The sequence below is a fragment of the Cavia porcellus genome, unplaced genomic scaffold, assembly GCF_034190915.1.
Source record: "Cavia porcellus strain 051 isolate PalLab524CR breed Dunkin Hartley unplaced genomic scaffold, mCavPor4.1 scaffold_29, whole genome shotgun sequence".
Classification (NCBI taxonomy): domain Eukaryota; kingdom Metazoa; phylum Chordata; class Mammalia; order Rodentia; family Caviidae; genus Cavia; species Cavia porcellus.
Genome location: NW_026947512.1, coordinates 20,677,440 through 20,691,217, shown reverse-complemented (window position 1 = coordinate 20,691,217; position 13,778 = coordinate 20,677,440). Strand labels below are relative to the sequence as shown.

Below are 13,778 nucleotides of genomic sequence, written 5' to 3'. Positions count from 1 at the left end.
TCTCTTCTGGTTCCAGATGAAATTTAGGAGTGATTTCTCTAGATCTATAAGGTATGTTGATGGTATTTCTATTGGGATTGCATTGAATCTGTATAACAGTTTTGGGAGAATGGCCATTTTCACAATGTTTGTTCTTCCTATCCATGAGCAAGGGATGTCTTTCCATTTTCTGAGATCATCTTCAATTTCCTTTTTCAGTGTAATATAATTTTCACTGTATAAGTCTTTCACTTCTTTCGTAAGAGTAATTCCTAAATATTTCATTTTTTTGCTTGCTAATATGAATAGTCCAGTTTCTCTTATTTCCCTCTCTGTAATTTTGTTGTTCGTGTATAGGAATGCTATTGATTTCTGAGTATTGATTTTGTATCCAGCCACATTACTGAATTTATTTATTGTATCTAAGAGTATTTCAATGGAGTTTAGGGGGTCTTCTATGTAGAGTATCATGTCATCTGCAAACAATGATAATTTAACTTCTTCTTTTCCTATCTTTACCCCTTTTATTTCTCTTTCTTGCCTAATTGCTCTGGCTAGTACTTCCAGTACTATATTAAATAGGAGTAGTGATAAAGGACATCCTTGTCTTGTACCCGATTTTAAAGTAAAGGCTTTCAATTTTTGGCCATTTAGTATGATGCTGGCTGTTGGTTTGTCATAAATGGCCTTTATTATATTGAGGTAAAGACCATTTATTCCAATTTTCTGTAAAGTTCTTATCATGAATAAGTGTTGGACCTTATCGAAGGCTTTTTCTGCATCTATAGAGATGATCATGTGATTCTTATTTTTGGCTTTATTGATATGGTGGATTACATTTATTGATTTGCGTATGTTGAACCATCCTTGCATTCCTGGGATGAATCCCACCTGGTCATGGTGTATAATCTTCTTGATGATTTGCTGGATCCTATTTGCCAATATTTTATTGAGGATTTTTGCATCTGTGTTCATTAGGGAGATCGGTCTATAGTTCTCTTTTATAGTTGGGTCTTTCTCAGGTTTTGGTACTAGAGTAATATTTGCTTCCAGGAATGACTTAGGAAGGATTGTTTCCCTTTCAATTTCATTGAATAGTTTGAGGAGTGTCGGCATTAGGTCTTCTTTATATTTCTTGTAGAATTCTGCAGTGAATCCATCTGGGCCTGGGCTCTTCTTGGTGGGCAAGGACCCAATTACATTCTCAATTTCATTAGCAGAGATTGGGTTATTCAACAGTTTTATATCCTCTTGATCTAGCTTTGGTACTTCATATGCTTCTAAGAATCTGTCTATTTCTTCTGTGTTATCAAACTTTTGAGAGTAGAGGTTTTCGAAATAGGTATTGATGATCCTCTGTATTTCTATTGGGTCTGTAGTGATTTCTCCTTTTTCATTTCTTATTGCATGAATTTGAGCTTTTTCTTTCCTTTTTTAAATAAGGTTGGCTAGGGGCTTATCGATTTTATTTATTCTTTCAAAGAACCAACTCTTTGATTCGTTGATTCTTTGGATTGTTTTCTTAGTCTCTATTGCATTGATTTCTGCTCTGATTTTTATAATTTCCTCTCTTCTTTTGGCTTTGGGCTTGACTTGCTCTTCTTTTTCTAGCTGTTTGAGGTGTAGCATCAAGTTATTTATTTGTATTCGTTCTGTTTTCCTGATGTGGGAACTCAGTGCAATAAATTTTCCTCTCAGAACGGCTTTCATTGCATCCCACAGATTCCGGTAAGTTGTATCTGCATTTTCATTTTCTTTTAGGTATTGTTTAATTTCTTCTTTAATTTCTTCTGTGACCCACTGATTACTCAAGAGTGTGTTATTTAGTTTCCATGTGTTTGCGGAATTTTTGCAGTATCCTTTGTCATTAATTTCTAATTTCAGAGCGCTATGATCCGATAATATGCAAGGGATGATTTCAACTCTTTTGCATTTGCTTAAATATGTTCTGTGAGCTAATATATGGTCTATTTTAGAAAATGATCCATGTACTGCTGAGAAGAATGTGTATTCTGATGTTGTTGGGTGGAACATTCTGTATATGTCTATCAAACCCATTTGTTCACAGGTGTGATTCAGTTCTGTTATTTCTTTGCTCATTTTCTGTCTGGTTGATCTGTCCCTTGGTGTCAGTGGTGTATTAAGGTCTCCTGTTACAATTGTGTTACTGATAATTTGAGTTTTCATTTCTGTTAATAATTGTTTTATATAACTGGGTGCTCTGGAGTTTGGTGCGTATATATTTAAGATAGTTATCTCTTCCTCTTGGAGTTTTCCCCTTACGAGTATGTAGTGACCTTCTTTGTCCTTTATGGTCATTGTTGGTTTAAAGTTCACATTGTCTGCAAACAGAATGGCTACTCCTGCCTTTTTTTGGATTCCTGCTGCATGAAGAATTGTTTTCCATCCTTTGACTTTCAGTCTGTGAGTATCTTTCTGGGTTAGATGGGTTTCCTGTAAACAGCATATGGTTGGATTTTGTTTCTTGATCCATTCTGCTAGTCTGTTTCTTTTGATTGGTGCATTGAGACCATTTACATTAATGGTTATTACTGTTAAATGCTGGTTAATTGTAGGAATGTTATCTCTCTGCTGTTGCATCTTTATCTTTCGGTTCTGTTTAATTATTTGCTTTGCTTAGTGGTTTTTTCCTTTGTGTATCTAAACTGTCTTTCAATATTTTTTGCAGGGTTGGTTTGGTGTTCATGAAGTTCTTCAGCTGTTCTTTGTCATGGAAGTATCGTATTGCACCATCTATTTTGAATGATAGTTTTGCAGGATATATCAGTCTTGGTTGGAAATCATTTTGCTTTAGGATCTGGAATACTTCACTCCATGCTCTTCTTGACTTTATCGTTTGTGCTGAGAAGTCTGCTGTGATTCTGATAGGTTTTCCTTTATAAGTGATGTGTCTTTTCTCTCTGACAGCTTTTAATAATCTATTCTTGTGTTGGATTTCTGGGATGGTGACTATTATATGTCTGGGTGTAGTTTTATTTTGGTTATGACTGTTTGGAGTTCTATATGCTTCACTGATCCTGATGTCAGTTTCTGATCTCATGCTTGGGAAATTTTCAGCTATTACTTCTCTAAATATCCTCCTGACATCCTTCATGTTGTCTCCCTCTCTTTCATTAATCCCTATCATTCTTATGTTATTCTTCTTTGCATCGTCTTGCAGTTGTTGAATTGTTGTTTCCTGGTTCCTTGTTATTTTCAAAAGATCTTTCCTTTCCTGTTCACTAGCTGCATTCCTGTCTTCAAGGTCTGAAATTCTATCTTCACTTTCATTAAGGCGGTTTTTACAACTTTCAGTGGAGTTTTTTATTTCCTGTATATCTCTGTGCATCTGCATTATGTATTCTGTTTGTTTCTTATATTGCTCATCTAGGGATTCTATCTTTTTGTTTAGTTCCTCCAATTTTTTATCTGTGTTTTCTTTAGATATATTTAGAATCTCTTTCATTTCTTTTATCATTTCTTCTTTTATCTGGGAGATTATTTCGAGTTTGAATTTCTTTAAAGCTTCCTGGAGTTGCTTGTCAATTTCAGTGGCTATTGTGTCCGATATATGAGGTGGATGGGATATATTTTCTTCTATATACATCGCTCCTAGGGTTTCTTGAGATGGGCTGGAGGTTTGAGGTTGTAATTTGGTCTTTCGTTTTGTCATTTTCCTATATTTCTGTGTTTCAAGTGTTATTTGAAAGCTTCCTCAGGATCTGTTGAAAATCCCCTTCTATGTTTGGAGCTACTGGGACTCTGGCGCCGCGCTACTCCAAGCCATTAGGCCTACAGAACCAGTGGCCCTCCTCTGCCAGCTCAGAACTCCGCAGTTCCAGACAAGCTGGGCCTCAGGGACACTGTGCGCCCACCTGCCCCTTGGAAGCTCCACAGTTCTTCAATCGCAGCCGGGTTAGGGTACTCACCACAGGCCGCAGTGCTTCAGGAACCTGTGGACCCTCCCTGGTTGCAGAGATATCCACAGTCCTCCAGACACGCAGAGAGGCCGGTGAGGGCACCCCAGATCTGCCCAGCTCCTCCTCTGCAGACCTATGGCCAGGCGCGGCAGCTAAACAGGCTGGGCTAGGCTGGTAGTGTGGGCCAGCCCACCTATCGGGAGCTCAGCAGGTCTCCAAATGAAGCCGGGAATGGGGAGGCTGATGTGGAAGCCTCAAACCCACCTCTCTCCTTCACTGCACCTGGAAGCCTCTACTTTTCATTTTAAGATAGGGTCTCACTAAGTTGCTGAGATTGGGCTTGAACTTGGGATCCTCCTGTCAGCCTTCCAGAGTGGTGAGATTGCAGATGTCTGTGCCCACACCTGGGGTAATTTTAGGATTTAAATGAACATCTCCTGTCACTTCTAAGATCTCTGGGGTATAATCCATGTCTTGAGGTCACCATGACTTGTTCTGTGAAAAATTGTCCGTGTTGGCACTATCCAGGACATAATAGGGACTGAGCTCTTCCTCAACCTGAAAAAATAGTTTTTTTAATGGTACTAGAGATAGAACCCAGAGCTTTAAGATTGCTAGGCAGATGCTCTACCATAACCTACAACTGCAACCCTGAAATTTCTAGTAGCATTGTCAGTCTAAAAAAAAAAATTGAATATATACCCCAATACATGTTCACCTGAAACATTTCTGTTCCTGTTACTATCTCTGACATTAATAGCCTTAATAATTTATATAGTAAGTTATACAAGCATATAATTGGATAAAGTGATGCAGAAAGTCCCTACACTCCAACAGATATAGATAGAGACAGACAGACACACACATACACACAGACACTCGGAGACCACTGCTTTAGGGAATGGCAGTAATGGGGGAAGTGGAGGACTAGGAGCAGGTGTGAGAAGATGGCTTCTTTGATTTTCTTCTCTCTCTCTAAAGGTCCTAGTCTGTTCTGCTATATCAATTTTTTTTTAAAAATGTTGATTTATTGAAAAATAACTATACTTCCACTTCATAGTAACAAATGAAAACAAAACACATCAGTTACAAGAGTATTAAAATATAAAATAGTGGTCTCACTGCAAAATTTACAAGATGTAGGAAGTACCAGCTTTGAGGAGCTCATCACTTGGGGGTTTCATGCGTAATTCTATCTACTTCTCTTCCTTTGGGCCTTCTGCCCCACAGCTGCCATCTCAAACTTTGCTTCACCTCTCCTAAGGATGCCCCATCTCTTCACAGTGGCCCATCTGGCTGTGGCTGCAGAGATTGGCATCGTACAGTACACTCTTGCTGCTTCAGAGAAGAAAGAATTCTGTGGATGAGGGAAGGAGTGAGACGAACAGCCCAGCTCCCACAACTCAGAAGGGGTGCACAGCGATGTTCAGCAACAGTGGCAAGGACAGTAGCACCATCCAAAAAATTCTTAGTAGATAGTGAAAGGGTTAGAAAGGCTTTTATAAAACTTGGGAGAAGCTGCATTATCCAGCCTACTGGTAGATGAATGGGAATGACAGAAGAAGGGAGGAGCCCCCACTCTGTCCCTCTTCCCAGATTGCTCCCTGTCTGGTTTGAGTTCCCTCCCCAGGCCAACCTAAGGCTCTGGGGATTCTTCACTGCCCAGCCCTTGCCCAGAGCTGGGCTTCTTTCTGGGTTGGCTGGCATCCTACTGCCTGGCAGAGAGGGCATCAAGATCTTGAGGAGAGTGTATCTGATCTTTCCCTCCCCATGGCTCTTCATGTGTATTCTTTGGATAGCTCAGCAGCAGCTCTTACATGTTTTCTGTTTTTCAATATGAGTTTGTTTTGTCTGTCTGTCTGTCTGTCTGCGATGCTAGGGATCAAACCCAGGGCCTTTCACATGCTAAGTATGTACTCTACCACTCAGCCCTGGCTTGACTTTTAACCTTTTTCTTGTTGCCTCCCATTGAGCCATGGACTGGGATGGGGAGAAAATGGCTTTTCCTCCTTGGCTGAGGCAGATCTTGCATCTACTCTTAAAAGTGGAGCGTTCGCCCTTTTTATTTAGCTCCCAAGGTGTGAGCCCTGGGACTGTGACATCACATGGGAGGAGGCACGTGCACGCAGTAGGGAGAAGGGCAGAGGAGAGGACTGGAAAGGATGCTCCAAGGAGCTCTCTTCTCTGTCAGAGCTGGACTTTTTTAAAAAGGCCTAGAATAGGAGAGTGGTAAAAGGAGGCGTGCCAGGCAGAGGCCTGCCTTGGCTGTACTGACCCACCTGAAGAAAGCAGGAAGCAGTGTTGTCTAGTCTGGCATCTTCTTCCTGTAAGCCCGAGGACTTGCTGTAGCCTTGATTTACCTTCTCGGACAGACTGAGAGTGTAGCCGTTGGAGGGTACATAGCAAAGCCATGGGTGATGAGCCGGAAAGGCTGACTCAGGGAAAGCAGTCTGCACCCTTGAGGGGTAGCATGTGGTTAGCAGCAGGAGCTGGCTTCACCCAGACCCTGTCAGCTACACCTTTTCTGTAGTACCCTAACCTAAGGTCTTAAGATAGGGCTTGAAAGGTTGTTTGTTTGTTTGCTTGCTTGTTTGTTTTTGCGATGCCACTAATCGAACCCAGGTCTCAGGCATGCTAGGCAGGTGCCCCACCATAAATTCCATGTACCCCAACACATGCACATGACGTTGTCTCATGTACCAAGAGCACTGCCTACAGATCAACTACAAGAATCTTCACCTGTGTACGTTGTGTGGGAGCACTGTGCTGGCTCCTTCCGTACAGTATCATAACTCCGTCAGACAGCTGGGAAGTCCCTCATGAAGTGTCATCTACACCGCACTGGTTCTGATAAAAGGTGCCTCTGCTTCTGCAGGCCTTGATGTCTGAGCTAGGTTAGCCCAGGCCCTTTCCTGCTGGAGCCAGGCCATTGAGGGCTGGACTCTTGTTTCTCCTCCAGGGCTCTGGGTCCTGCACAAGCTCACAGTAGACACAAATGTTCCACTGCTGCTGACTCTGCCCTGCCTAGGCTGGGCAGGGGCTGTGCAACTCCCAGGCTGGGGTGGGGGCGATGACTTCACCTAACATTCTCTTTGTCCTTCCCAGCTCATATGCTCAGTCTGACTGTTAGGGCCAGGAGCACTTGTGGGTTGGGTGGGGCTTTCTCACTCATGTTCTTGGGAACAGGGTTTCCTCTCATTTTCCTGATGAATTTCTTGGGGAAACCCTCTTCCTGTGTTTCCAGCGTTCTCCCCTTGCCAAGTCTTTCTTCCCCACTCCAGGAGGCTGTGTGAATATTTGACAAGCCACAGAGATCAGGGCCCAAAACATTTTTCTGGGCTGGATGAGTATTTGTGTGAAATTAAGGCTGCTGAGATCAGGGACTGAAAGCTTCTCTGGGACTGAAAGAATTGGAATGGAAAGTCCAAAATTGGGATTGGCTGGGCTCCCAGCCCCACATGGCTTTCCTGTGCAGCGCCACATGTCAGAGAGGATTCCCAAGGCTACTCTTGTGAAGAACCCCAACCTGCCCTGCCCTGCAAGGAACACTGGGAACTGGCACAGGGCGTGACTTCTTAAGGTAGCTCTTGCACATGCCCAGGGTGACTTAAGGTAGGGCAGATAGATAAGTAGAAAATGGCACGAAAAAGTAAATTTGTGATTTTGACGATATCTGGGCAAGAGCAGTCCTGACCTTTTATGGCTCCTATTATGTGTCTTGCTTCATTCGCTTGTGTCCCAGGAGACTCACTGAGCAGAATTCAGACCTCAGAGGAAGGGATGACACCAACCCTGAGGACAAAACAAAGTTAGCTGTTCACCCTCACTGGAGGCCATAGGAGTAGTGCTGGCTTACTCAGCTGCACAGCGGAAAGCAGCTTGCGAGCCCACCCCATGGTGCAGTAAGCAGGGTCAGCCTAGGAAACAAAAACTTCTATGCTAAACTCTGGCAAGTCCCAGAGAACTGGGACCAGTTGGTCACCCTTGAATGAAGCCTCAGCTCAGTGTAGTTGCTTCCATACTGCAGTCCTCTATGGGTGCCACTCACCAGCTCAAAGCATCTCATGTCCTCCCCAGGCCTTAGTTTTGCTTATATGTGAAATGGGGTTAATAGTAGCTGCCTCCTAGGGTTTTGGCTGTTTGAATGGAAAGCATGAATGCACCTCACTGGTGAAGTGTCAGGCACATGGTGATTATTTAAATGTTGGCAGTCTTACTTATTATTATTCATTCATTTAGTTCATTCAGCAAACTTGTATGTGCACATTGTTCCAGGCACCACTATAGGTCTGAAGAACAGAGACAAACCTTGTGGAGGGGGAGGGACAAAGAGTGTGATGAATCTTACTGCATGTTAGGTGAGAAGCTGCACTGGGAGGCAGCTGAGCAGGGTGAGAGCGATGGAGAGTGCTGTGCAGAGAAGTTGCCCTTTTAAATGTAAGGCTAGGCCCTCCTGAGGAGTGCACAGTGGCATTGAGATCCTGAGGAATGAGGGAGTGAGCCCGAGGCCACCATGAGGGATCTGAGCAAAGGCAGTGGCCTGTGCACAGCACTGAAGCAGAAGCGCATCCCTGTCCAGTGTGTAGGGAGAACAGGAGGAACAAGAGGAAATGGGAGCCAGTGGGCACCAGGCACTCACGCAGGGTCTTTTAGGCCACTTTATGGTCCTGGACCCAGTTTCACTTCAAGTTAAAGTCACAGAGGTTGTGTACATAGACTCTTTACAGACACTTTTTTGTTTTTGTTTTTGTTTTTGGTGAGAAGGGTTACTAGACCACTAGGGAGTCCTTTATTATTTAACTGATGTCCATTAACGCTCATGATGGTGTACTAACCACTTTTAAAGGCAGGAGGGCATCTCTTCCAACTACATTGCGAGCCTTGCTTCTATATAAAACATCCTAGCAAGTTACCAGAACTTCTGCTTCACCCAAGCAAACCTGGCCCTAATCCCACGCTGCGATGGCCCTGCCATCTTCTGTCTCTAGGAAAAGAAAGAACAGTAAAGCCCTGCCCCTGACTGCTCTGCCCCTGCCTGCCTGGGGACCCAGCACTGTGCCAAGAACACCCCTTTCCCAGGCCCTTGCTTTCCCTTCCTACAGGGAACCCAAATGCCGAGTGAACCACACAGAGGGCGTCAGGGCATTCAGGGAGGCAGTTCAACCTGCCTCTGGTACCTTGGCAGAGCGCGATCCCTCGCAGAGTTCAGCTGTGAGACCAGGCTGAGGTCCTTGTGCCCTGGGTGGAAGAGACCCTGGATGGCAACATTAGCACATGTTCCTAACCAACTTCCTGTCTCTCTCCTAATGATAGCAAGTGAAAGTGCCCCCACTTTGCCTGACCCGCTAAGTTCCTCTCCAGGCAGGCTCCTGAATACCTCCCTCATTCTAGAGCAGATACCATGAGACTGTAACTTATAGGCATCCCCTTTAAGTACATGAGTATCTAAGTAACATGCTACTTCTGAGGGGTTTCTTTGATGGGAATAGATGCCACGCCTGCCTGAGTGTCTTCCTAGGTCTCACCTGGTTCCCTCCTGTGGCCACCAAAGGTCCCATGGCTGGGTACTGTGCAGCAGAAACGGAGATGTTTGCCCTCACACCTTGCCCATGCCTTCCCTACCCATGGGGAGTGTGTGGACCGGGGGTGAAGGAGTCTCCTGGAGTCGCCGCCTCTATTTGACCTTGCAGCTCCTCCCAGTCATCTCCTGTACACGCAGCTCAGTGGAGTACCCCTTCCCAGCTGCTGAGTTTTTCCAAGACAGAAGTGCCCATGCCGCCTGTGGGGAAGGTATCAGACAGGCAGCCAGAAGTTTGCAGAAACTAGACTAGTTTGCCACCCTGTGTAAACAGTTTGATGAGTCCCAACGGTCTTTAACTGCCATGTTAGGATTCTCTCTCACTTTAATGAGTGTCCTTCTGGGGGCCAAGAAAGGGGCCTGAATGCTCAGGGAGGCATTAAGAATAGTTCTGCCTATCTTACTTACCTTTGAGAATGTACCTAGAATGTGTGTGGCATTGTGTGGTCATGTGTGTGCGGGTGTAGTATAAGTATGAGGTGCTTTTTGTGAGTGCAGTATGTGTCTGAAATGCAAATTGTGTGGGGTATGCCATGCATGTGTCTATGTGGGGGTGTGTTTGTATTGTTCATGTGGTATATGATATGTATGTGTCTATGTGGTGCATGATTTTTGTGTAATATGTATGTGGTGTGTGATGTGAGTGTGGTATGTCTCTATAAGCTGTGTCATGTGTGGTAAGTTTGTTTTCATGTGGTGTGGGGGGCGTGTATGGATGCAAGTATACAAGCACACAAACATGTTAGTGGGGAGGAGGCTGACAACCAAGAACTGTGTGGTATCTGGAAACTGAGTGACCTTCCCTTCCTTACCCTCTTTGTATCAACCTGAGTGGTAGCATTTCTCTTACTACCTATTTAATACCTACTTGACAGAGTAGTAGTACCACATAGTAGAGACATATGTACTTAAAGGGGATGCCCGTAAGTGACAGTCGCAAAGCCTCTGCTCCAGTGATCTACAGCTTCTAGAACTTGGAATCCTGACACATGAATGAGCTGTGCTCTATATGACCTTGAACAGGTCATTTTTTTTTCCTGGCCTTTATATATGAGCCAGAGGATTCACACTACGATGTATTCCAATCTACAGTAGACTTGGTATGTTAATATAAGAAAAAAAGTTCTGTATGCAACCCAAGAAACTTTTTTTTTTTTTTGAGATGGGAATCTTAAGTTGCTTGTGCTGTTCTTGAACTTGCAGTTCTTCTACCTCAGCTTCCCAAGTAGCTGGGAGTACAGGCATGCACCGCCATACCAAGTTCCCAAGGAGCATTTCAGCATTTATGTTCTTAGAGCTGGAGCCTGCAGCACACTCTGAGCAGCAGGTGAAACCGTATGCCTGCATTGGCTTATCTTGGCTACTAAGAGAACCCGGTGGCACCTATGCTAGGGCCACTTTGTCACACTTTGCCCATTGGTAAACCAAAAGCTGAGGAAAATCAGCATGGTTTTCCAGCCTAACTGATTTTCACAGTTGAGCAGGTCAGGAAACAAGGGGTCTTTTCAAATATGACTATTTTTTTAAGAGGCTTTTAACTGCTTCCTGTTTTCATCCCCCTTTTATTCTCATCCATTCAACACTCCTCTCTCCTTTTCAGGTCTTTCTGGGAACCCTGCTGACCTAGAGAAACGTAGACTCAAGTTTGGACGGAACTTCATACCCCCCAAAAAGTCCAAGACCTTCTTAGGATTAGTGTGGGAAGCCCTTCAAGATGTCACGCTCATCATCCTGGAGATCGCAGCCATCATCTCCCTCGTCCTGTCCTTCTATCGCCCCCCTGGTGGAAATAATGAAAGTGAGTGTTTGAATAGGTCTGCACAGCTCTGATCTGGGTTCTTCCCATTATTAACAAAGCTACTCTGCCTCGGTGGTTGACAGATAAGGACATAAATCTTCTTCCTTTCACCAGTGAGCTTTCTAAAAGAAACCAGCCTAGCAGCCAGTAAGCCAGCCGTTCATCTCACCTCCACTCCAGTTTCTTCCCCTACTCCCAGCAGATACCCACCTTCACTTACCAATGGGCTGGCATTAGGAAACCAGCAGTAAGAGCCTGACCATGCTGGGAATCATAAGTTTTTTACATATGACATGTATTGACATATTTCATACAGTTCAGTCATTTGCTTCTTTTAGGTTAATATAAATCAGCAGTATCAATAAAATTTTTTAAACGCACCAAAAAATATAGATAGATAAAATAATGGTGAGACCAGACTCAATACTGTTTTCTGATTTCCTTGGAGGGTAGCTCCTCTATCTAAGGGTTTTACTTTCTATTTTTCTCTTTCTCTGACTTCCCACCCTGTGGAAGCTGGGGGAGCACTGCCCTCCTTTCTTAATGTCATCAAGAGGCTCTTGGGGACTGTTTCTTTCCTTTCCCTGGATAGTATGTGGTGAAGCCGCAAGTACTCCAGAAGACGAAAATGAGGCCGAAGCTGGCTGGATCGAGGGGGCAGCCATCCTGTTCTCGGTGATCATAGTGGTATTGGTGACTGCCTTCAATGACTGGAGCAAAGAGAAACAGTTCCGGGGACTGCAGAGCCGTATTGAGCAGGAACAGAAGTTCTCCATCATCCGGAATGGTCAGCTCATCCAGCTCCCTGTGGCTGAGATCGTGGTGGGGGACATCGCCCAGGTCAAATACGGTAAGAGCCCTGTGTTTCTCCTGCCTCTGCCCACGGCCTCCCCAAGCACATGTGAGGATAGGGCCTTTGTCAAGAGGAGGTTGGGGACTGCTGAAAATCCAAAGAGATATGCCCTCGAGTTAGCATTTAAGGAGATTGTAGAAAGGAATTTTGAGGACAGTAATAGAAATTCTCCAACAGGCTGTCAGACTTACACATTATGTGTGTTGGAATTAAAAGTATATAATATTCAGGCTGTAGGAAGGTGATTGGGATCAATGATAGTTTGAATATATAATGCCTGAAGGAATTTTTTGATGGTTCAAAAGTTAGAACACAGGATCTTGTACATGCTAGGTACATCCCAGTCCAGGAGTTTTTAAAGGCTCTCCAGGTCCTGCCCTACAGAGAAGACCCAGGGAGCATCCCTGAAATGAGAGGCAGAGTGGGAGGCCCATCCACTCCCTGCCAGGCTCTGACCTGCTGTCCTGCACTGTCTGCCACCCCTCTGCGCTAGGTGACCTGCTGCCTGCAGATGGAATCCTGATCCAGGGAAACGACCTGAAGATTGATGAGAGCTCTCTGACAGGGGAGTCAGACCATGTCAGGAAGTCCCTGGACCAAGACCCCATGTTGCTCTCAGGTACAGCCCCCGCTACTACCCAGACAGCTAGGCCAGGAGCCCCAGACCTGCTTTCTGTTCTAGCTCTGTTCTGTCTCCTTCCCATGGGTTCAACTGAGGCAGTAGCATACAGAGATGTTGAGTACAGAGAATATCAGGCACCCTGAAAGAGATTTTTATGAAACAAGTGCTTTTAAGGTTGGAAAGGGCTCAGCTGTTGGGGGTTGGAGGGATGAAGGGAGGGCTTAGCCTAAAGCACTTATATTTCCCTTCCCTTCCAACCTTCAGTTTGGTCTGTTTTAAATGGATCCAGCACTTTACCTTTTCTTAACTCTCTGACAAGTGTGTCATTATCCATGGGCCAGGTTTTTTTTTTTTTTAATGCCTGGAGACAGGGTCTCATTATGCGGTTCAGGCTGCCTTCAACTCGTTATGTAGTCCAGGCTGGTCTTAAACTCACAGTGATCCTCCTGGCTCAGCCTCCCTGAGTGCTGGGATTGCAGGCATGAGCCACCATACCTGGCTAGGCATTACTTTTAAAATTTCTGTTTGACAGCCAATCATGGTAGGTATCAGAGAACAGCACTCCTTCCCATCCTCTCCTTTCCTGTGTAGGGACTCATGTGATGGAAGGTTCTGGCCGGATGGTGGTGACTGCTGTGGGGGTCAACTCCCAGACAGGAATCATCTTTACTCTCTTGGGGGCCAATGAGGATGATGAGGACGAAAAGAAGAAGAAAGGTAATAAGTGCTTGGGCATTTGGAATGAGCTCCTCTGTCTTTTCCTCCCCTTGGACAAACGAGAAGCAGTGTAGCAGATCTGGATGGGTAGCCTGGTTGGAAACCTCTGTTGGAATAAAGAAGGCAGATATCCAAACTCCTTGCCAAGATAGAGATGTAAACCTTGGCTGTTCAGGGAGCTCTGATGAAAACCAGGTCCTGGCTCAAGGCTCCCAAGTTGCTTTTGGGCCTAGATTCCTGTGTCGTTGGTGGGTTGTAGAGAGTTGAGGCAAACCCTGCTCACAGAGAGCCGGTAGGTTCGGCACCAAGTA

The 13,778-nt window shown here is 44.7% G+C and overlaps 1 protein-coding gene across 4 annotated transcripts in view; it reads left to right on the top strand.

Annotated features, from left to right (window-relative positions):
• The window catches only part of Atp2b4 (ATPase plasma membrane Ca2+ transporting 4), a 100,426-nt gene that overhangs the window by 53,657 nt on the left and 32,991 nt on the right, over positions 1-13,778 (top strand). For all 4 annotated transcript variants that reach the window (XM_063239934.1, XM_063239931.1, XM_063239932.1 and 1 more), the window contains exons 3-6: positions 11,078-11,275; positions 11,868-12,125; positions 12,622-12,747; positions 13,342-13,467. In XM_063239934.1, the coding sequence (XP_063096004.1) occupies positions 11,078-11,275; positions 11,868-12,125; positions 12,622-12,747; positions 13,342-13,467 (708 nt within the window). The remainder of the gene's footprint in view (positions 1-11,077; positions 11,276-11,867; positions 12,126-12,621; positions 12,748-13,341; positions 13,468-13,778) is intronic.